General features: G+C 34.4%; 1 protein-coding gene and 1 long non-coding RNA gene across 2 annotated transcripts in view; one reads left to right on the top strand and one right to left on the bottom strand.

Annotated features, from left to right (window-relative positions):
- On the bottom strand, positions 1–2541 carry LOC106077604 (uncharacterized). The gene is made up of 3 exons (XR_008774628.1): positions 1714–2541; positions 1127–1236; positions 1–315 (listed from the first exon to the last, which is right to left on the bottom strand). It is a non-coding gene; the product is annotated as an uncharacterized LOC106077604 (long non-coding RNA).
- Positions 2542–12349: 9808 nt separating this feature from the next.
- Positions 12350–23092, top strand: part of LOC106078538 (uncharacterized) — a 31058-nt gene continuing 20315 nt past the window's right edge. Inside the window, exons 1-3 of the mRNA XM_056009845.1 lie at positions 12350–12565; positions 15343–15560; positions 21297–21513. Coding sequence (XP_055865820.1) covers positions 12514–12565; positions 15343–15560; positions 21297–21513 — 487 coding nt within the window. The 5' untranslated portion in view covers positions 12350–12513. The remainder of the gene's footprint in view (positions 12566–15342; positions 15561–21296; positions 21514–23092) is intronic.

Here is a 23092-nt window from a genome sequence, read left to right as displayed (position 1 = left end):
TAAAAATTGAATAATGCATTTATTGACAAGTGAATATTGGTAATGATGTGCTTTCTATTTTAATAAGTCAATAATATTAGTAAGAAGAATATTATCTTCACTTTCTTAATATTATAAACACAATATTTCCTGAAAAGATTTTTTTAAATTATAGAAATAATGCTCAACTCTTCAGAAATGGTAGTTTTCAGAATCATCAAATCAAGGACAACATAGTATTCATGAACTTCCAGCTATCAGCAAGCTCCTAGTAGGTATTATGGAGCACATTCTCCTTCAACTCAGAGGATCACAGGCACTGGACAAATTCTTGTACTGTTGATGTAATAGAAACAACATACATTAAATTCATAACAAGTCACCAATTCAATATTAGTTTCATATAGTACCAAACTTCCATACGTTCAAGTCCTTTATGGATAAAATCAATTCTGAAAACATCTAACAAAACAGTTCCTTAAAAAGTATATTAGGAGTATAGTAAAGTATATTAGAGGTTTAACATAAAAAATGCTATGGGAACATATTATGACACAAAAAAATTACAAAAAAAGGATTAGTATAATAAAAACAATATTTAGTAATATTATGAAAATTTAATGAATCATTAAATGCACTTGAAAGTGAAGGGAAGAGATTTTTTTTTTAAATTCAGGAAATTTTCTGCACAAGCATGCTGATGTAACCCAAATAAAGAGGGTCATTGAATATTGTACTGAGTGTTTTTTTACTGCATACATGAAATTATAAACATATCTTTGCAAATTTAAAATGAGAATTCGAAGACTGCTTTTATTTTTTTTTGCACTAACATAAAAGTATTAAATTTTAAGCTGCCCTACTTACTGGAAGGAGGCCTGGTGGCTTAGTGGTAAAGTGCTTGGCTTCTGAACCGGGGTTCAAATCCTGGTAAAGACTGGAATTTTTAATTTGAGTCTGAGTCCACTCAGCTCAAATGAGTACCTGACATTAGTTGGGGAAAGTAAAGGCGGTTGGTCATTGTGCTGGCCACATGACACCCTCGTTAACTGTAGGCAACAGAATGGTCAGAAACAGATGATCTTTACATCATCTGCCCTATCGATCACTAGGTCTGAAAGGGAAACCTTACTTTTGTTTTACTTACTGGAAGTTTTGTAGGAAGAGTTTCTGGCATAACAAGTGAGTTTTGTGGCATCCATCCTATTGATAAACTCTAAGGAATAAAATAGCATCATTTCTTCTTGAAATATACATCTGCAGAAAAGAAAAGAACAATTGCTTTTAATGTGAGCAATAATAACATTCTAATTAAATTTTTAAAATCTCCAAAATATTTATAGTGACTTATTTCAAAGAATTATGTAAAGACTTTCTTTAAGCATTTTCTCAACTCATCTGACATCCTTTTCCACCAAGATAACTGGTTAATCCGTACTTCTAATTGAGAATAGTTTCATAATATATTTAATTCTTATGCAGGAAAGAATAATTTGAAGGAAAACACCTTATATAACAAAAGAGTGGTATTGGCCTGCATGAGCCAATTATCACTTTAAAAATACCCTGCACAGGCTGGAGGGAATATAATATGTTTTATTTACAACATATCAACAATATTGTGTAAATATTCACCTAGAAAATTAGCTTTAAAAAAATAGCACATGGATTTTTAAAATTAAAATAGACTTACATTACGTTTAAAAATAAATTATTAATTATTTAAAAACTTACTGTTAAATTTATTTATACAGCTTCTGGCACTGTGTGCAAACTCCTTTGAAAACAATAAGAACATATTGTGGCCGTATCTGGATAAATACTTGAATCCACACATTGAATGGTAGCAACTAGATCCCTTTTGGGTACCATTCAACATCCTTTGTGTACTTCTTTGGTAGTTAAGAGAAAAGTTAAGATCTAGATCTACAGTGAATAAATAGCACAATTTGGTACCTACTGGAATGTGTGAGAATAATGAAAAAAGAAAATAGAACCAATTAGAATGTCTAGTTCAATCTAGTACAGTTGTTTATATCTAGGCAAGATATGAGTTGTGATCAAAAGAGCTAGATCCAGTACATGAGTAGGGCCTATGTTAATGGGCAATGGCTGTAGACAGTAGTATTGCTCATGAGAAACATTAAATCTGTAGTGTATTAGCAGTGTATAAGAATAGATCTAGATACAGATTCTAATTCTAGATCTTATAAGTATAAGAGTCTAGGGCTATTATAATATTTATATATTATATATAGATATAAACTAGATATAGATCTAGATTAGAGTCGTTAGTAAAGATAAAGTAGATCTTCAAATAGTTTAAAGAACGATCTGTGACACTGTAAGCTAAACACTTCCCTACTTCCATTCATTCATGGTTCACATATGAAGAAGCTAGATCTAAGAGTAAGACGAAGTTTAAGTTAACAAGTCAGTAAGTCAGATTAATGATTAATCATCATGTTGGTCATGTCGTGATCATCTAGACTTGAGATTTATCCTAGATCTAGTCTAGAGTCGACTAGAGCTAAATTCTATATAATAGGGGGCCTATATAGATTCTATATCTTGATTCTCTGGGTTTATCAGACACACAAAGATGAATCTAGCAACTCGACGTTCATAATATTTTTAGTCATAATTTTGTTAAGAGTACTATAGGCATAGCCAGATTTTTATAAAAGCAAATAATTATTTTACCAACTTAATTATTTACATAAATAGTGTTCTTTAATTTATATATATATATATATAGTAGTGTGTTGTGTGTACGGTCGTATTTGTAGATAAAGTTTATAGCCATAGTTCACTACATCTGGGTGAAAGTCTACATGTTTATGTGTACAATCACTTTCTATTGAAGTAGAGCTTAATGATTCTAAAATTTTATTGGGAGAAGAAATATTCGAAACAATATCAGATCTTTTCATAGCTTTTACAAGAATTTGATGTTATTTGAGATTCTAATTAATTTTTGAAAAAAAAATTATGCAGATTTTTCAGTTAGTCATACATATTTCATTGATATTATTTTTTTTTTATGGTTGATTTTACAATACTATAGATAAAAATGCACATTATCTTGAAATTAAAATCAAATTGAATAAAAAAATATTGTAGATCTGAACAAAAGTTGGTAAAGATGTAAGATTGTAGGCTTATTGACTGACTATATATTGTTAATTTATTTAGACTGACTCATTCACAGACTTAACTTAGGCCTATATCACACACTATATACAAAGTTAATAAATGACACTTTCAAAAATGTATTGACTCTTTCAGTAATCGCTTATCACATTTAAAATATACATTGTAAAAATAAAAATAATAATAATTATCAAATGTGATGAAAAAAAAAAGAAAAACAAATAATCCAAACTGGCAGCACCAATCAGCAGACAATTAATGTCGTAAACAAGAATACACGAAATACAGGCTTGGCTAATTAGTCTATATTGGCTAAGAAAACCAGTTACAAAGCTTTATAGTCATAGATCTAAGTCACAAATTGATTTGTGCACACTTACCTCTGTAACATCGTATATGACATTTAAGTTTCCATTTATGATCTGCTGTAAATTGGTGATAAAAATCTTCGGGTATGGTTTCTTTATATAGTTAAAAAATTCTACCGGAAGTCAATTTACCTTGCAACCAAGGACGCCTCGGTGAATGGAACTTATTCTTAGTTACCTTAGTATTGGCAGTCCATGTAATATATAGTCTATGGTTTTATGTACTATATCTAGGACTAACATTTCAGCCAATATGTAATTATGATTTTGAAAAGTACAAAACTGCCATATTCCCAATATTTTGCCTTTGTTTCATAATCATAGACATAGGCAAATATACATAGGTTTGTGATGTGGATCTATGTTTGTTGACAGGGCTTCTTTATTAATGTAGGGCGGTCGTCTTATCGATTCAAATTTTCAGAATAAGTTTTTAGTCGAAAAAGTCAAAGAAAATGAGCAGAACGTGCTCTAATGTTCGTAGTAAGATAGGCCAAGGATAAATTCTAAAGGTTGAAAAAAAATTGAATATTATACACAGTAACTTTCAGTTTCATTAAAAAAAAATAATTTAGTATCACTGTGACTGACTAATTTAATATTGATAGATCTAAATCTAATAAATATGAATAATATTTGTAATAACTAGGTCTAACTAACTAGGGGTGAGAAGTATACTACTAGTCCATGCAAAACTAAAATAAATACCAGAAATAAAATCATCATAGGAACATGGAATGTGAGATCACTAAGAGACGAAGGAAAAGTTGGAGAGCTCACACATGAACTGGGGTTTTATGCCTCCTCATGTGGCTGGTGAGACCTATGTGAGCCCAGAATGTTCGGCCGCACACTGGGCAGGTTATTCCAGCTGGAGCTAGTGTCGTTTGTCTTGCTTTTCTTTTCTGGCGTTTTTCTTCTGCCAGCGTTGTTTTTTTTCCTCAGCTACCTGTGCGCATGTTTTCGCAGAGCAACGCCATGATGCTCTGTCATGTGCCTCTGTCTCCTAGGTGCCTGACATAGATTTCGTAGGCACGATTAGAGATATAATAATACAGAAGGGGTTCTATCAATTATATAGGTTATCGCTGAAAAAACAAACAAACTATAAATACTTTTAATTTTAAACTGCTCATAACTGCTGTATAACTAATACAAACTTTTCTTTTCCTAAATGTTTCCAATAATAAGTTTTACTTTATCGTCCAGTCTATATATGTGTATATATTTATATATTAGTGTGTGTGTGTGTCTATGATCTAGCCATGATGTGGCGCTATATTTATATTTTTTTCGATTTGCAACCTGACCTCCACAATTCGCAAAAAAAACAACGCATGCTATATCAAACCTTTGTTGTTGTTTATTTCAGTATTTCACAAAAAGGCAAAAGTATAATTAGAAAGCATAATAGACAAATGTCACAAATTCTGTATTTTTAAAGTATTAGTTTTTCGTTTTCCTAAGACTTCTTTTTAGCGGCCCCCGAAGGGGGAAAAGACGCTATTAGTTTCGTGTGAAATGTCTGTCCGTCCGTCCCGTTTAGATCTCGTAAACTAGAAAAGATATTGAAAATCCGACATCACAATATTTTAGACCATTCAAAGTTCTGATGCAACGGCTACTTCTTTTTTTCTTGAAAGCGAAATTCTAATTTTTTAAATCAGTTATGCTTGCAGTTTTTTAAAGAGAAAAAGCTAATTAGTATGCATATAAGTTACCTAATTTAAAACGAATAGTAATCTTGAAAACTTTATCTTCCTAAATGTTTATATGATCGAGGCTTTTATTATTATTTTTTTTTCGGATTTGAATAAGAGATTGAGCCTTTTTAAAACAATGAGATCAATTATAATCAGTTATGCCAGCGCTTGGCTTCCGAACCGGGGGTCTCGGGCTCGAACCCTTGTGAAGACTGGGATTTTCAACTTTGGAATCTTTGGGCGCCTCTGAGTCCACTCAGCTCTTATTTGTACCTGACGTTAGTTGGGGAAAAGTAAAGGCGGTTAGTCGTTGTGCTGGCTACATGACACCCTCGTTAACCGTAGGCCACAAAAACAGATGAACTTTGCATCATCTGCCCTATAGACCACAAGGTCTAAAAGGGGAACTTTATATTCTCTTTCCCCTATCCTTTGATCTTCGGGACCGTTGGGGCAATACACAAGATCTGTTAACCTTCTTTCTCCATTCTTATCTTTCATTTGTCTTTGATATAATTTCATTTGAATGTTCTTTCTGAAAATATTGAAGCCTGCCTGGGTGGACCACCTCGGGGGCCGATTTTGAGTTTGTGTTGCCACACAAACTGTCTTTTGTAACCTTGTTTTTTCGTGCTTTACGTTATACCTTTACAAATAGACCCAAAAACACTGCTTCAATTTTTTTTTTATTTCTTATTCTATGCAAAAAAAAAAAAAAATCAACGTTTTGATGCGTTTTAGGGTACTACACTAAGGTGTTTAGTTTCTTTGCATCTTTTCTGTACATTGTCCACGTTTCTGAGGCATGGAGCAATGCAGGGAGGATGACAGCTCGATAGATCCCTAGCTTTGTATTTGTGGTGATATGTTCTTGACGTTTTTAGACAGTCTGCCATAATATGCACTGGCCTTGGCGATACGCAGGTAGGTCGATTTTATTATCAATCTTTTCGTTTCTAGAGAGTGTGCTGCCAAGATATGCGAATCTGTCCATTGCTTTTATATCATGTCTATTTATCTTGATGCTTAGATCCGAGTAGGCTTTTCCAGGAGCAGGTAAATATAGACTTAAGTCTGAGCATGCTCTTGAGAAGTCACTGACGATGCTCTGCAGACCCTTTTCAGAACAGGCATTTAGGCCACAGTCGTCAGCAAATAGCAAATCCCTGATTACTGCTGCTTTCTTTTTTTATTTTTCTTTAAGTCGCCTCGGGTTGAATAGGCCACCATCAAATCAGTATGTTATCCCATTGTTTTCTCTATTAGTTAATTTGAAACTGAACCACTTCCACATGACATGTCTAAAAAAAAATACTTAATGCCAAATGACAAGACAAAATACCACGTACTGAAGTCGAAGCGGGTCTGCAAACAATCCACACAATGCTGATTCAGTTCCAGCTGCAAATGGCAGGACACGTCTGCAGAATGGAAGACCGCAGCATCTCTAAACGACTCTTGCATGGCCAACTAAGCGAAAAAAAAAGCGCTCGCAAGGTGATCAGAGAAAGCTCTTCATGGACACCCTCAAAGCTTCTCTGAAGACATTCAGCATAGACCCAGCCACCTAGGAGACAGAGGCACATGACAGAGCATCATGAGCTCGCGCTGTGAAAACGCACAGGTTGCTGATGAAAAGAGAAGAACGCTGACAGAAGAAAAACGCCAGAGAATAAAAGCAAGGCAAATGACACTAGCTCCAGCTTGAATAACCTGCCCAGATTATTCCGGGCTCACATCGGTCTCACCAGCCACACGAGCAGGCATAGAACCCCTGTGCAAAGCCTTTAGCCCCTTGGATGACAAAGTGGTTATCATCGAACCACGACGGACGAACTATACTAAAGTGTTGAGTTGTACATTTTGCAGAAAGCTTTGTCTGACTTCTTAGTAAGCAATTACTAAGTAACTGTTCAGTTAGCTTCTCATATATCTATAAAACTGAGGAAATTCATTTCACTATTTTTTTGTTTTGATATTTCTGAAAAATGGCCCTTGGAGTTTTATTCGGTTTATGTATCCGCCAACCTAGCATGGGCAAGGCTAATGAGAACAATATAAAATATCAAGGAAGAAATTGTTATGTTACTTGAAGAAAATTGACTATTAATTTGTTACCCAATATTTCAAATGAGGAGTGGAAAACAGATTTCATGTGTTTCATAATTGCAATTGCAAAGGGTATTTTGCATGTGAAATGTAAATGCATGTTATATCTTTTCAAACAAGGCTTTCGCATTTCTACAAGCAAGCAAAAGAAAACAGGCTTTGTCATTTTCTTTAGCTGAAAGGTGAAACTATTTCTAGTGAAATGATTAAAAGTACAAAACTTATTTAGATTCCTTAATTGTGCAATTTATAAAAGAAAATTTTCTAGACGTCATGAAACAGTTTTCAATACTATCAGCTCACTATTTAGCGCAGAAGCTGATTCAGCTCCAGGGGACATAATTCCAAGAAAAAAGAAGTTACAGTCAGTACTTCTTCAGGAGTCTTATGGGTGCCAGAAGCTGTATTTCAACACTTAAAAATTTGCTGCTGTTAGCACTATTTTTGTACACAAACACATGCACATACATGTGTTCTTCTTCTTCTTTGTTCTCATGAACCGCGCAATGGTTTCCAGATCATGCAGTTCTCCGAATAGCTTTGGTTCTATAGAAAGGCTTTGTGGCCTGAGTCTTGTTCAGGTCTCTTGACTTAGTTTGCACCATTGAAGGACATGGTCAGCATTCTCTGGTGATGCTCCACAAGGGCAAGTTTCGCTTGTCCCGACACTTAACTTCCGGAACCAATATTGTATGATTCAGTGAACAAGCAAATTTTTTTTGGGTGGAAACTAAAACAGTATAATAACTGGTCGATTTTTATTGACTGTAATTTGACAGCAGTCACAAGGCTAAGAACTAGTAAGCTAGTTCCACAGTTCCGGAACTTATGCACGAGTGTAAAAGTAGAGTGCTGCACTACTGTATATTTTTGGGGATATTGTAATATAAAAAGACAACAGAAATAAAAAAAATCGTAAAATTGATTTAAAAAATTGCTACCTCTTGATGTAATTCATTAACGTGGAGTGTGGGAAAAAAAAGAAACGTGAATATAATACAGTGCAAATATGAATTAAAAGACATTCTACACAGTTAGCTACAGTATCTTTTACTCATGACAAAGAAAGGGCAATAGATGTCAACGGACTTTGTGACGTAGCAAAAACAATTCAAAACAAAAATACAAGACACTCTCGCTCCGTACAAGTTCTACGAATAGAGAAAATAAAAAACAGAGCTAGGATAACTACTCGACAATGGCATACTTTTATATCTATGAATATTGAAGAAGATAGAGACCTCAACAAAAATTGCTGCCCAAGACCATCACTTACAAAAATGAGTTACATTTTATACAAATCATAAATAAGTCAACGCTATTTTCCCTTGCGCTATTTCGTTGTGAAATTTCGTGCTTTTTTGTCGGCACCATTTTGTCCGCGCTATTATGTTGACGCTATTTTGTCCCATCGCTGCTCAGACTAGTACTAGTCATATTTAGTTTGTTAACCAACTTGGCGAGTTCTGGTTGGATGTTAGAATTAGGGCTCTTACCAGTTGAAACGTTGCTACATTTCAAGAGCTAGGGCCCTTGGCTAGCTTTTACCGTCGACGCACTGCCGCTCATACCTGAAAGGTATTTGAAGAGGTTGTCTGGAACATTATTTTAAGCGTCCGAAAACACGCGTGGCGGTTCAATACTATGTCACTGTCTCCAGAAAGTCACTTTTAAAATGCCACAACGCTTTTTTGAGCGCAAATTTTTACTTATATTGAAAGGCACCCACACATTGGGCTTGACACCCTGGACTAACTGAACCTCTCTTGTCTGGCCTTTGAAACCACATGCGGTGGGTAGTCTTAGTTTCTGCTTTAGAAGATCGGAACGTTTCCAAGAGCCTTCACGTGAGGGCTGAGAGCGACATTGTTCGCTGCATTACGAGAGCTAAAAGGTTGTAGCCAAGCTTTCTTTTCAACCCACGCTCTGTAGTTACGGGTTACGAGACAGGCTCCTTGTTAAAATAAGGAGTATGTGTGTATGCATGCAAGCATGTATGTCCAAAAAGAAAATCAAGACCATTTAATCAATCTTGATAAGCCTTTTCATAAATATTCCTTAGATAATAGCAAAGACCGTTTAGTATTTTAAATGTCCCTCCCTCAACCGGAGGACCATAAAATTAAAAAAACAGTACCTAAATGCATTTCTATTAAATAACAAAACCTTTTAGCAAATAGGGTATGAATATGTTAACTGAATATCTTAACCCATTTTCACATACTTTTATTTTCATGGCAACACAATCGCAGACTCTTTGGCCCACCAGGGAGGGCAAATTCCACCCACTGATCAGGCTGTAAGCTTTCATCAAGCCCTGGCTATAACACAAAAAACAGAAATGGAAAAGTGGTTTGAGTGCTATGATTTCGCTACAATCAAGGCTCGTAAAGTATTTCTGTACGTATTAAAGAATGAATAAAATGCATTGACGAATTTATTTTCTATTACAAACTCTTAAATTTCACTTATTATCCGCTTTCCTACTCAAACTTGGCCCGCGAAATCCGTTTCGCATAGGGCCTCACCATGAGTAAGTTCGGCCCTGCTATTTACATATATAAATATACATAGTAGATTACTTAGATTAGTTACTAGTCCAAACCTCCCGCTGGACAAAGGGGGATTGGAGCGGGCAGGGTTTGAACACTCGACGGTCGATAAATCCGAACGACAGTCCAGCGCACAAACCGCACGACCAGGCAGCCATGCTTTCATTATCTATATTTTAGTATGAATGTGATTTTATTTTTATGAAAAAATACATTTTCTAAACATTTCAACGACAGTCCATCGCGCAGCCAGTCATCAGTAGTGTGAACATTACTCTTGTTTTTTCGTGCACTACTATTAGTCACATTTTTACTCTCCTCCCCCCCTCCCCCTCCACAACAGCAAGACGTTATTCCATTGTACACATTACCGTTCGCGTTTCTACTTGTTTATTTCTCCCAATAGTAAACATCTAGGAGGTAATAGGAACCTGTGTACGAAAATTGATACGAAAACTTCCACAGTTTATGAAATCTCACGATCAAATTTGGAAGCCTGGTCCGTTTGAACTTGGCTTGGCTACCTATGAAGGGAGCTCGTGGCTCGAAAACCTGACTCGAGCAGAGTTGTGTTTAATGAGCGCCTAAAGGCAGCACGGAAAAACCTTCTCTCAGATACCCCTACCCCTCATAGCGCTCTGAGCACGCTCTAAGCATGAAAGTAGCGCTATATAAAAGCCATAGTAATTATTATTATAAATGTCAGTCAGGATAACTTCGAAATATTTTATAGATTATTGATAAAATGTCAGACACCAATACATTTACAATAACATGGGCACTAATTGTATACTTGTGATTGTAATCAGTTAGTGCTGATGTTTAGCTCACTAAACTATGGCGTATACAGTTTTATATAGAAACATTTGGGATAGGGTATTTGCTGGGTTAGGTATTTTGCAGCAAAAAGTTAAACCGACAGAAGTGACGCCATAGTTAATCGAATTTGGGGACTACTTTTTTTTTTATTAACTGTTGAGAGTTACCCTCAAAACCATCCTTTGACCTAGTGTTTTGCTTTAGTCTTTAAAAATTAACACAAAGTTACAGTCACAGGAGTAGGAGTGATTTTTGTTAGTTTTTATACGGTCATGCTATTTATGATTTCAATCTACAATATAAAAGTAGATCTATCTATACCTTAAATTAAAGTAAAACGTATGTGTGTATGTATGTATGTATGTATGTATGTATGTATGAATGTATGTATGTATGTATGTATGTATGTATGTATGTATGTATGTATGTATGTATGTATGTATGTATGTATGCATGTATGTATGTATGTATGTATGTATGTATGTATGTATGTATGTATGTATGTATGAATGTTTGTATGTATGTATGTATGTATGTATGTATGTATGTATGTATGTATGTATGTATGTATGTATGTATGTATGTATGCATGCATGTATGTATGTATGTATGTATGCATGCATGTATGTATGTATGTATGTGACGAATAGAAATCAAAACCGCTTGACTAATCTTGATAAAACTAGGCAGGAATGTTCCTTGGGTACTAACTTAGACCGTAGTATATGTATTGTAGCCCTAAAACAAACTTAAGACCCTCAAAAAAAAAAGTTGTCCGACTCTATTAAAGCTATAGTATTTATGGATCTAGGCTTTGTTTACAATGTTGACACGAGAAAAGATCGAAAGTATTTAGATATAGATATAATTTTAAGTAATACACTTTTCGCAGATAGTTTTTTACTTTGACACATGAAAATACTAAAGAAGGTTTATTGATTTCATTATATAATTAAATTAACCTTCAAATTTGTGTTTCAAAACCATTTTTTTACATAAATTAGTTCCTTATATCTACGACTACAGATTTCCTGACTAACATTCTTTCATTAGACAATACCGTAATGTTAATCTTTCCATTCCTAGATCTTCGCACAGATAGTTTTATACTTTAACACATGAACATGCTTTTTATAGTCCATTTATTTCATATTTTGATCAAATCAACATTGAAATTTGGTTTTCTAAAGCATTTTTTATACATTAGTTTACGAAAGCTGCAAAGCCGTGTTGAGGCATATATTCATTTATGAATCGCGTACTAAAAATTATTTCGTTTTATTGTTGACTTTATAATCCCATTCATTTAACAAATCGGGTTTACGCGTTTTAAATGTACTATTAATCTATCGCTCTTTTCGTTTTTAATAGATATGTATTATCGGCTTCGGGTAAACCCATTTTCGCAAAACTAATTTATTTCGTAGCGAAAGAGAAAAAAACTTGAAAGGATCATTAGCTCAGTTTAACGTACATCTAAATCCAATCTACTAGATTAGTAAACACAAACTTAGACCCGCAGGCCGCAGGTAATGTAAGGCTAGTATAGAATATAAGGTAGAGCTATTTTATTTTAGCGGAGTTCTACAATAATGACTGATAAAGAAGTTACTCTTAAATGCAAAAATAAGCCCATGAATACACTCGTTTTTAAATATATCTTCAGTCGGAAGAGCACAAGACGCCATGTCACTTTTTATTTAGATCTAGACATAGACATAAATATATATATTGTCTATGGCTCTAGGTCTATGTACATTTGATTTTTCTGGTCTGGAAAAGAAAGTGTTATAAAATACCTAATAACTTCAAATTTGAAAATAACTCAAAATGTTTTCAATCCTCATATTCTTAAAATATTATTGGATTGTTCATTCTGCAGGTAGGTAAGATAGATTATTTATTAATAATTAGATCTAAGTAAAATTAAGACATAGATCTAGATCTAGTGACAATCTAGTCTAGATTCTACACCAGGTCTAGAGGTCGTACTGGACCTAATACTAGATAATTACTTTCTAATTTGTTATCATATCTTTCTTATAAAATATCATATGATCAGAATAGATCTATATTATCAGTAACGAACCATACTGAGAATTACTCCATTAGAGCACGGAAGAGGAAGCGGACAAAAAGTAATGCCACACATGGACCAGTTCTCTCTCTCATTTCCTTGTCCCTGTACAAGGACTGACCTAATGCCGCACATGGACCAGTTCTCTCTCTCTCTCAATTTCTTGTCCCAATCGTCCCTCATGCAAAACGCGACCTTTATATAGAATGTGGTTTACTGTTTCGTCGTCCTCGACGCCATGGCGGCTCCGTGTGTCGTAGTTCTCCTTCCACCGTCTAAAGTACTCACCTTTTGGACAGTGTCCTACTCGGAACTGGGCTCGGACTGTTCCGCACGGCAGAAATCCCATAACGCGTCATTTCGGTCTGGTCTACTCAACTGCCAGTGTTGCTCTCGGCTCTTATAGGAAGCGTCCCAACTGTCTAACCAATGTGCCGACAAACGGGTGTCTGCTAGGGATCGTACACTCGCGAGAGTACACGGTTCATTATCTATGGTGCACGCTGCTGCCGCGGACTTCGCTAAGATCACAATGGTATGAAACGCACAGTATAAAACTCCACGTAGTGCCTTTTAGGGTTATGTTTTCTCATCGGTTAGTATCCTTGATCACTGATGTGAGGTTCCGTTCGATTATGTTTAATAACGCATATGGGGAGTGCCAGTTTTTCTTGAGCCATGTGATTGTCATATAACCGACAAACATGAGTTAATATAGAGTTACTGCAGAGTTAATATTGAGTTATTGAAGAGTTAATAATATAAAGTTACTGCAGAGTTAATATAGAGTTACTGCAGAGTTAATATAGAGTTAATATATAGTTACTGCAGAGTTAATAATATAGAGTTACTTCAGAGTTAATATAGATTTACTGCAGAGTTAATATAAAGTTCCTTAGACTTAGACTTAGGTCCTCCCTTGCCGCTCGGCGCAATGGGCGGCAAGCTGTCTCCATAAAGATCTTTCACTGGCAATGTCTAAAGCCTCCTCCCACCTGGTTTCCACTGTTCTGAGGTCCTCCATGAAGGTGTGTCGCCAAGTAATACGAGGACGTCCCTGTTTGCGCTTTCCTCGTTTTGTTTCCATGCTATCGCAACTCTTGGTGTGCGAAATTCATTTTGACGTAGAACATGTCCCGCAAACCTCATGCGACGCTCAGTCACAACCTCACTAAGTGTTCGACTTCCAGTTCGGCATAGGATTTCCTTGTTTGAGACCCGATCTGTGTAACTGACTCCCAAAATCCGTCTCAGCCATCTCTGTTGAGCCACATTTAGTCTTTTCTCAATTTTGACAGATGACTTACACGTCTCAGATGCATATGTAGCAGTTGGAATGACGATTGTGTTGAGAGGTGTATTTTTGTCTCAAGTCCAATGGCTTGGCTAGTCCGAATAGGCTGCAGCCTTTGTAAAATGCTCCCTGCCTTTCCTATTCGGCACGCTACATCATGGTTAGCATCTCTAGCATTTGTTATGATGCTGCCAAGGTACGTAAACTTGTCCAGCTCTTCAAGCTTTGACTCGCCAAGTCTGACGGGGACACCCTTTGCCGTATATCCCACTCGCATAATTTTAGTCTTATCCAAGTTTATGCGTAGGCCAATTTTGGTTGCCTCTCTGTCTAGGCTCTCCGTCATTTCTTGAATGCATTTATGTGTAGCCCCGAGTAGTGCAACATCATCAGCAAAGTTCAAGTCCGTCAATCGGAGTTGTTCATGCCATGGAATACCAAAGGCAGTCTGGTTCATTGCTCTCCTTATTATGTAGTCGATGGCTAGAAGGATAGGAAAGGGATATACGATGCACCCCTGTCTCACCCCTGTCTCGATTGTAAAAAACTCTGTTGTTCCCTCTTCTGTTTTAATGCAGCAACTAGACTGACTGTAAAGGTGTCTTAGGATCTGGACGAATTTTTCTGGGATACCGTATTCTCTAACTATTTTCCATAGTGATTCTCGGTGGACACTATCGAACGCTTTTTTGAAGTCCACGAAACTGATCGTTAGAAATTGTTGGTACTCAAGACTTCGTTCTATGATATTTCGCAGAATGAAAATTTGCTCTGTACATGATCTGCCTCTTCGGAAAATGCTTGTTCTTCTCTGAGCCTTTCATCTACAGACTGTTGAAGCCGTCTCAACAAAACAGTACTGAAAACTTTGCCCGGTACAGAGAGGAGAGTAATGCCCCTCCAGTTGTTGCAGTCTGCCAAGTTACCCTTTTTTGGAAGCTTTACAATCACTCGGAGTTAATATAGAGTTACTGCAAAAGTAAAATAGAGTTACTGTAGATTTAATAGAGAGTTACTGCAGAGTGTTGAGTTACTGCAGAAATAATATAGAGTTAATATAGAGTTACTGCAGAGTTAATAATATAGAGTTACTGCAGATTTAATATAGAGTTACTGCAGAGTTAATATTGAGTTACTTCAGAACTAATATAGATTTACTGCAGGGTAGCACAAGCCACTTGATGAAACCTAATATGTAAGTCATGCACAGTAGCACAAGCAAATTTCTTAGAATTTTTTTTTTAATGCATCATATTTTCGGGTTATTTTATTTTTTCTTCCGTTTTAGCTCAACAGCCTATTGTAAACTCAACACAGCACGATATTGGTGACACATTTAATATAATTTGTGATGTGACAAGGTTTGCTGACCTTAAAAAGATATCTGATTTTGACTACTTGGAAGAACTGTCACTACATAGAAAATCATTTGTGACATTAACATCTATACCTCTCGTTATTTACTTACCTTCTACTGATTTTTCTTTTATTGACGGAGTTGTAAAAGTAAGTAAATTAATACATTTAGATGTTATCTTGAATAGATAATATTTTTATTTCACCTATTTGACATAACTGTGTTAAACTGCAGTTCTAGATATATACGCTAATTGTTCAATTAAAAAAAAAAAAACGAGAAAGAAAAAAAAATTATGAGACACTTTTTGCGGCTTTATGTTTTCCATGGTTTTTACACAAATATTATAATGGTTAACATTGCGGATCTTCGCTCTTTGGAGCTGCTATTGCACACTTTTTCTTAAAAAAATCTAAAAAAAGAATGTAATATAAAAACAAGGTTACAAAGATAGTTACAAACTCAAAATCGTCCGCCGAAGTGGTTCACCTAGAATCTTATCCAGGATTAAAAAAAAAACGGGTCTTCCGGTTCCAAGTGCTTTACCCCTCAGCCATAGCAACTCCATATATACATTTAGCATACACTTCTATTTTTTTAGCGGCCCCCGTAAGGGGAAAAAGCCGCTATTAGGTTTGTGCAAAATGTCCGTCTGTCCGTCTGTCCGTCTGTCCGTCTGTCCGTCTGTCACACTCAGATCTCGAAAACTAGAAGAGATATGAAAAATATTATTTCATCATTAAATCCGGCTTGAAAAGTTTAGGTGCAACGGCTACTTTTGGTTTTCTAAAAGCAAACCGTTTAATTTATAAAATTAATTATGCAAGCGATTTTTTCATAAAAATACACCAATTCTAAAACAATTACGTAAATGTAAGGGAGGCAATGTTACAATATGCTAACAAAGATGGACAATTTTTGTGTATTTTCAGTATCACTAAGTCAAATATATTTTTAAAATGTACAGGAAATGTTTACAACAAATACAAATAATAGTTAAAGACGTTTTTTCTGGTCAACTAGCTGCTAAAATTAAAAGAAAACATTTCTGTTTGTTTATAAAGGCTAATAATGCACTTTGTATGTAAATATCACGCACATTTTTTTAAATGGACTTTTTATGCAGCGATTTTCGTGCAGTAGCGTAACGTCGCAACATGATCAGGTGCTAAACCAATTCCTTAAACTTTTTTTAAAAATCAGATTTTATTTATTTTTTGTTTAGTGCGCCCATCCGAATAAAAGAAGCTTATTTTTGTGCGTTTTGTCTGTTGGTCGGTCTGTCCGTCACGATTAGATTTAAAAAAAACTAGAACTCTAAAAGCTATTGAAAATCTGATTTACCCTTTAATGTTCCTCCCATAACATCTCAATAGTTTTAAGTATCTAAAATTGATTGTTCCGGATTTTTTTGTGCAAAACTAATCAACGCCAACAAATGTTTGTTTGCTCTTCTAACTTATATTACATTCAATTTCCATGCTTAAACGTTGCAAAAACACATTATCAATAATATGTTGTTCCGTTTTTTATGTAAATAGCATATTAATGCTAAATCATAATCTCTATACTGACTTATATTTCATTAAGTGTAAAAATGTTCCGGATATTGTTTTATAAAACATGAATTATGCCTAATGATTGTTTGAAATCGCATAAGGCTTTTAAAAAAAGTAATTTACTAGAATTGATTACTGAAAATTACTTTTTAGACATTTAATTTTCTTGTAAAACATAACATAGAAGTTTTGTAATCGATAAAGAAAGTTCCGAATTTTGTTTCTTACAAATCGTCGCCAGAAATTTCCGAATTTATTTAAAAATCTACTAACGCCAAATAATTGTTTGAACTCCCTCTTCTAATTAATAAACAAATAATCTTCTCATTTACGAAATAATGTTTTTACGGATTTTTATGAAAAATATTTTAACTCACTACTCTCTTACAGTACATTTAACTTTCTACCTAAAACATTAAAAAATCTAATTATCGTTAATATTATGTTCCGATTTTTAAGGAAAACAGAATCCAAACACCAAAGTAAGGTATGAAAATCTCTCCACGTGGCTGTAGTACATCTAATTTTTATACGAGACCATCCAAAAAATTTAATTAACGGTATTACATTTATCTGAAATTCTCTTTTTCTTTTACTATTTATACAAACATCCGGAACAATCTATTATATAAACTTTTCAATTGTGTTCATACCTAAAAATTATTGCGATGTTTTGAAACGTAAAATAAAGGTTAATCAATTTTTAATAACTTTTAGTTGTTTTTTTTATATCAAGATAACGGACAGACCGACTGACAGACAAAACGCAAAAACAATGTGGCTTTGATCCTTTTTAAATAATATCTATTAGAACTCAGTGCACCAATGTCTATGAACCCTCGTTAACTATCTCGTGTAAATAAAGACATTTTTTTTTTTATGGTACCGGTACTAGCCTATTGTGAGGTAATGGAATTTTTTTTCTTTGACGTCATATGAATGGACTCTTTAAATGTAATGTTAAAAGAACGCACTCGATGCACCAATGTCTATTAACCCTCGAAAAAATTGCTTGTATTAATGAAAACATATTTTAGTCTAACTAAGCCGTGTGACGTAGTGTTTTTTTTTTCCTTTGACGTCACATGGAATGAATTCTTTAAATGAAATGCTAAAAGAACGCACTCGGTGCACCAATGTCTATGAACACTCGATAAAAGGCTCGTGTTAATAAAGGTGATTTTTAGTCTAGCTAGGCCTTGTGACGTAGTGTTTTTTTTTTCCTTTGACGTCATATGGAATGAATTCTTTAAATGAAATGCTAAAAGAACGCACTCGGTGCACCAATGTCTATGAACACTCGATAAAAGGCTCGTAATGATGAAGGCGATTTTTATTCTAGCTAGGCCGTGTGACGTAGTGTTTTTTTTTCCTTTGACGTCATATGGAATGAATTCTTTAAATGAAATGCTTAAAGAACGCACTCGGTGCACCAAAGTCTATGAACACTCGATAAATGGCTCTTATAGATGAAGGCGATTTTTAGTCTAGCTAGGCCGTGTGGCGTAGTGTTTTTTTTCCCTCTGACGTTATATGGAATTAATTCTTCAAATGAAATGAAAAAAGAACTCGGTATAGTAATGTTTATTAAGCCTCGTTATGTGACTCGCGTTTAAAAAAGGAATGATATTTTGATTTAGATCTAATCTAGATTTTTTAAACTAGATCTAGATTTTTATTACAGTATATCTAGATCTGGATTTATATTCTAATTAAAATTATTTTAGAGTCTAGATCTAGAATTTCTAGATCTAGTTTAGACTAAAATAGACTAGATTAAGATGTAGAATTTCAATTTCTAAACTTAAAGTGTAAAAAAAAAGTGTAGATTTTCATTTCCAAACGTTTTGATCAATATTGTAATGTTTTAATATACTAAAACTAATCTACTATTTTTTTATTAAATTTAAATTTACGGCAAATGAATCTTTGAAACATTATAACTTTTGACCATCGGATGGCTGCCTGGTCGTGCTGTTTGCGCGCTGGACTGTCGTTCAGATTTATGGATGGCCCAGGGTTCAAACCCTGCCCGCTCCCATCCCCCGTCGTCCTGCGGGAGGTTTGGACTAGGAAGTAATTATCTTCAACTCTGAAGGAACATCCGAAACGTGTAAAACATTTTACATCAAAATTAAATCACCTCTTAAATATTATTTGCGAATATGCAGATCCGACAGGGATCCGACTTCGACGGGGGCCGCCTCTGAGTTTGTGTAACACAAACTCTCTTTGTAATCTTGTTTAAATAATATTTATTAACCTTATCCATACGTTCAAAATTAATAACATGTCACATTGTAATAAAGAGAAACTAGAAAGAAAAAGTAGAAAACACCAAACTGTGGGAGATGAGTGAGCAGAAAAATATAGAGGTGCAGATCTTACATAGGAAGTGGAGATGGATTGGTCACACCCTTAGAAAAGATACAAACAACAGAGCTAGACAGGTCTTAGAGTGGAACTTCCAAATAAGAAGACGTAGAGGAAGACTAAAAAGAACATGGCGACGCAGTATACTAGAGAAAGCCGAGAGGACCGGGAATAGTTGGGAAGCCATAAAAAACTAGCGGAGACCGTGGAAAGTGGCGTGTTTTTGTCGAGGTCCTAAATTCCATAAGGAACCCAAAGGAATAATGAGGATGATGATGATAAAAGATTTATTTTTCTTACAAACTTAGATAATTTAGCAACACGAAAAAAAATATTGATCTACTTTAATCTACAGTTGTGTACAAATGACTTATCAAGACTTTTCCCTCGCATACAAAAAAATCAATTTCTTTATAGTCATTTGTCATACAAACTAGACATAGATCTACCTAGATCTAGAACTAGTTTTAGATCAAAATCTAGGTCTAGAACTAGATCTAAGTCTAGATCTAGAAAAAAGAATTACATGTAAGTCTAGATCTAGATCTAAGTCTAGATCTATGTCTAGATCTTCATCTAGAACTAGATATAGAATCTTGATATACAATCTACTAAATCTAGATTAGTGTTCGTATGAATTTACATGTTTAATCTTGCAATTACTAGACCTAGGCCAATGTTTATGATCATGAATAGTATGCCTTTTGTTATAGGGTAATGGTGTAAGTATTATGCTGTTCGTATTCGATTCATTTCTTAATATGATTTTTTTTTACATAATAAATAAATCTGCATCCCTAAGCTGTTCGAAGATAAGCTATTGCCTTAATAATTAAAAGAAATGTATTATAAGTACATCTAGATCCTAGATCTGGGCGTTATTTAGTCTTATTATTATGTCAAGTGAAGGCCCCTATAATGAGGACTGCACGCTCTAAAATGTTTGTTATTTTTTAAATGAAAAAAACTAAAACGAAGTTCGTATCAAAATTCTTTTAAAAAAAATATTTGAATTAGTACTATTCTATGACTTAATGAATAAAAGGTAAATATATATTTTATAATGATCACTTGACACTTTTACCATTGTTACCTCAGATGCAATTTTTTTGTGTTATTGCGCGATTCTATGATTAAACCTTAAAATTATTAATGAAGAAGTCCATGACCTTTTTTTAAAAAAAGTTACATTTCTTGAAATTTTTATTGAAAAGTGGTGTAATTTTTTTGAAAAATCTGCTCGCATATATAATTTTCAAAATTAGAGAAAAAAAAAAGGAACATTTTTTTTTTAATTTCAATTTTAAACATTAGTTGGTTCACTTTCAGAAAATAAAAAAGTAGCCGTTACATCAGAACTTTGAATGATCTAAAATGTCATGATATCCGATTTTCATTTTGTCTTATATTTTCTGAGATCTAAATAGGACGAACGGACTGATAGACAGACAGACGGACCACACAAACAAATAGAGTATTTTCCCCTTTCTGGGTCCGCTAAAAATCATAGACAGTGTATTTTGTAATAGAATGAATTTTTTTTTTTAAATATGATTAACACTCAATAAAAGTGGGTAATCATATCACTGTATTGGTTCAATGAAAATAACTAACTAACAATAATGTTTATTGGAATATATTTGAAGAAAGTTGATGGAGGCGTGTGACACCTTGAGCTTATTGTACCAAGTAACACCATCAAGACTTACGCCAATGTCTGAGTGTTTTTTAAAGCTGTTCATAAGTGATTAGTTAATGCAGATCAACTTTAGGGAACTCTATTTAAAATCCTTATTTCAGAATATTTATGAGAGTCTTATCATTTTGAAATCCTGTTTTATTTTTTAGTGAAATCTAGATTCACTTCATTCGTTTTTGTAACATTATTTTTATTGAGAAAACAAATTATCAGCCTACTGGAATTTGTAAAAATATGTTGTTCTTTTTTTTCAGTCGAATTTTCTTGTAAAACACAACCCTCGAAATCAGTGGCTATTTCAACGCACTGGCGGTGTGGCTTTCACAAACAGAAAAACTAATCAAAAAAATATTAAAATCATTGTGACAGCAGTCAATTTTCAGTGTAGTGATGCAGGCGAATACCACTGTAAAATTACTTTATCAAGTGGTAAATTATTTTCTACTAGTCCTGTGAACATAACAGCCAAAGGTAAAGTATGTGTGTATGTAATTAAAGTATTAATTGTGAAAATAATTTAGTTTTACCGTCGGTCTAGGGGTTTCACAATAACCCAGTTCACACTACAAGTTGAAAACCTAACACACAGGCCACATACAATAATAAAAATGATTGCTTTAGTTGAAAATATAAATCATTTACTGTAATAAAAGGGGGAAAAGATAACAATGGTTGCGAGAAAATGGTAAGTTATAAAATAATCTATTTAGAAATGAAGATAAGTGATACAATTAAAAGATAAATGATACAAATAACCATCTTGTTGACTGCCGGTGGTACAAATATCAACGTCTATTTGTATGTAAGTCTCAGCTCTAATGTTTTTGACAACTTTCTGGACACATACCCACGCATTCATCTCTATTTACATGACATCACTCATAATGGCTTCGCGACTAAAGAGGGCGTTATGTTCCTGCTGTTATATTCTCAGATGCTTATCGTTCTGCCTAGGAGCTGTAGTCTGATCTAGTCAGTTAGCGTTAGTATCGGCATTGGATGGTATTAGATTTAGCTGAAAAATTTAAGTTAGGATTAGAATGAACCGATCGGTGTGGTATGACCTCGAAGTGTAAAGGAGACACCGGCTGGGGGTTCAGTTGAGGAGTATATGTGTATTTTTCTATTATAAAGGTGGGAAGAGATTAGAGATTGATAGTGAATGATGAAACCGTAGACCAACTGGTTTGCAGTTATGGAGTATGAGCTTGAGTATTCCATTGGTTAAAATATTTACTAAAAACAACTCAGAAATCCAGAAAATGATAGCAAAAAGCAAGTATAGTGCGCTCTAACTCTTGTTAGCTAAGGATAGCAGTTTATCTAGGAGAGTAAACTCAGAAAATAATTACCTGCTGCCTTGCAGAGGATCTTGGATGGCTATGTGAGCACACCCAGAAAGAAAAGCAAGCTGAAGCGATAGTCAATGGGTCTCTCCTGGCGGATACCATATTGACACTCAACCTTAACTCAAACACACAGTTAAACATTGCATTCCATCGAGAATAAATAAATGAGATATGGACAATCTCCCATCAGAATAACAAGAAAGATGATGCCTATTTTAAGCTTTTCGAAAAGATCAACGTCCAATCTTCCTAATTAGAACCGGACATAACAGAATTAGACAACATATGTACTGGAAGCTCAAAATTAAAACCAGTGAAATAAGTCCGTGTGGAGTGTCACCAGACAATGCTGATCATGTCTTCTAGGACTGCATTTCTTAACTAATGGACTGAACAAGACAATGGCCACACCCCTATAAAAAAAAGAAAAGAAAAATAAGAAAGAAAATAATAAGAAGAGTTCCCTGTTTTGGAAACTACTGCGCAGTTGATCTCATATGAATGTAGTCATCGAAACTCTCTAACATAAAAATAAGAACGAGGAAGAAGAAGAAGATAGTGTCAAAGAATCGGAAAGACACTAACAACATATGCTGTCAGAGTGAAGGAAGACAACATACTTTTATCAGAAGTATTATTCAAATATTTGAACATTGTCACAGCTTTCCTCTTATATTAATAATAATAACTCTATAGAATCT

Source organism: Biomphalaria glabrata, chromosome 14, assembly GCF_947242115.1.
Source record: "Biomphalaria glabrata chromosome 14, xgBioGlab47.1, whole genome shotgun sequence".
NCBI lineage: Eukaryota > Metazoa > Mollusca > Gastropoda > Planorbidae > Biomphalaria > Biomphalaria glabrata.
Note: the sequence above shows the minus strand (reverse complement) of the source record. Positions and strands in the feature narration are given on the sequence as shown.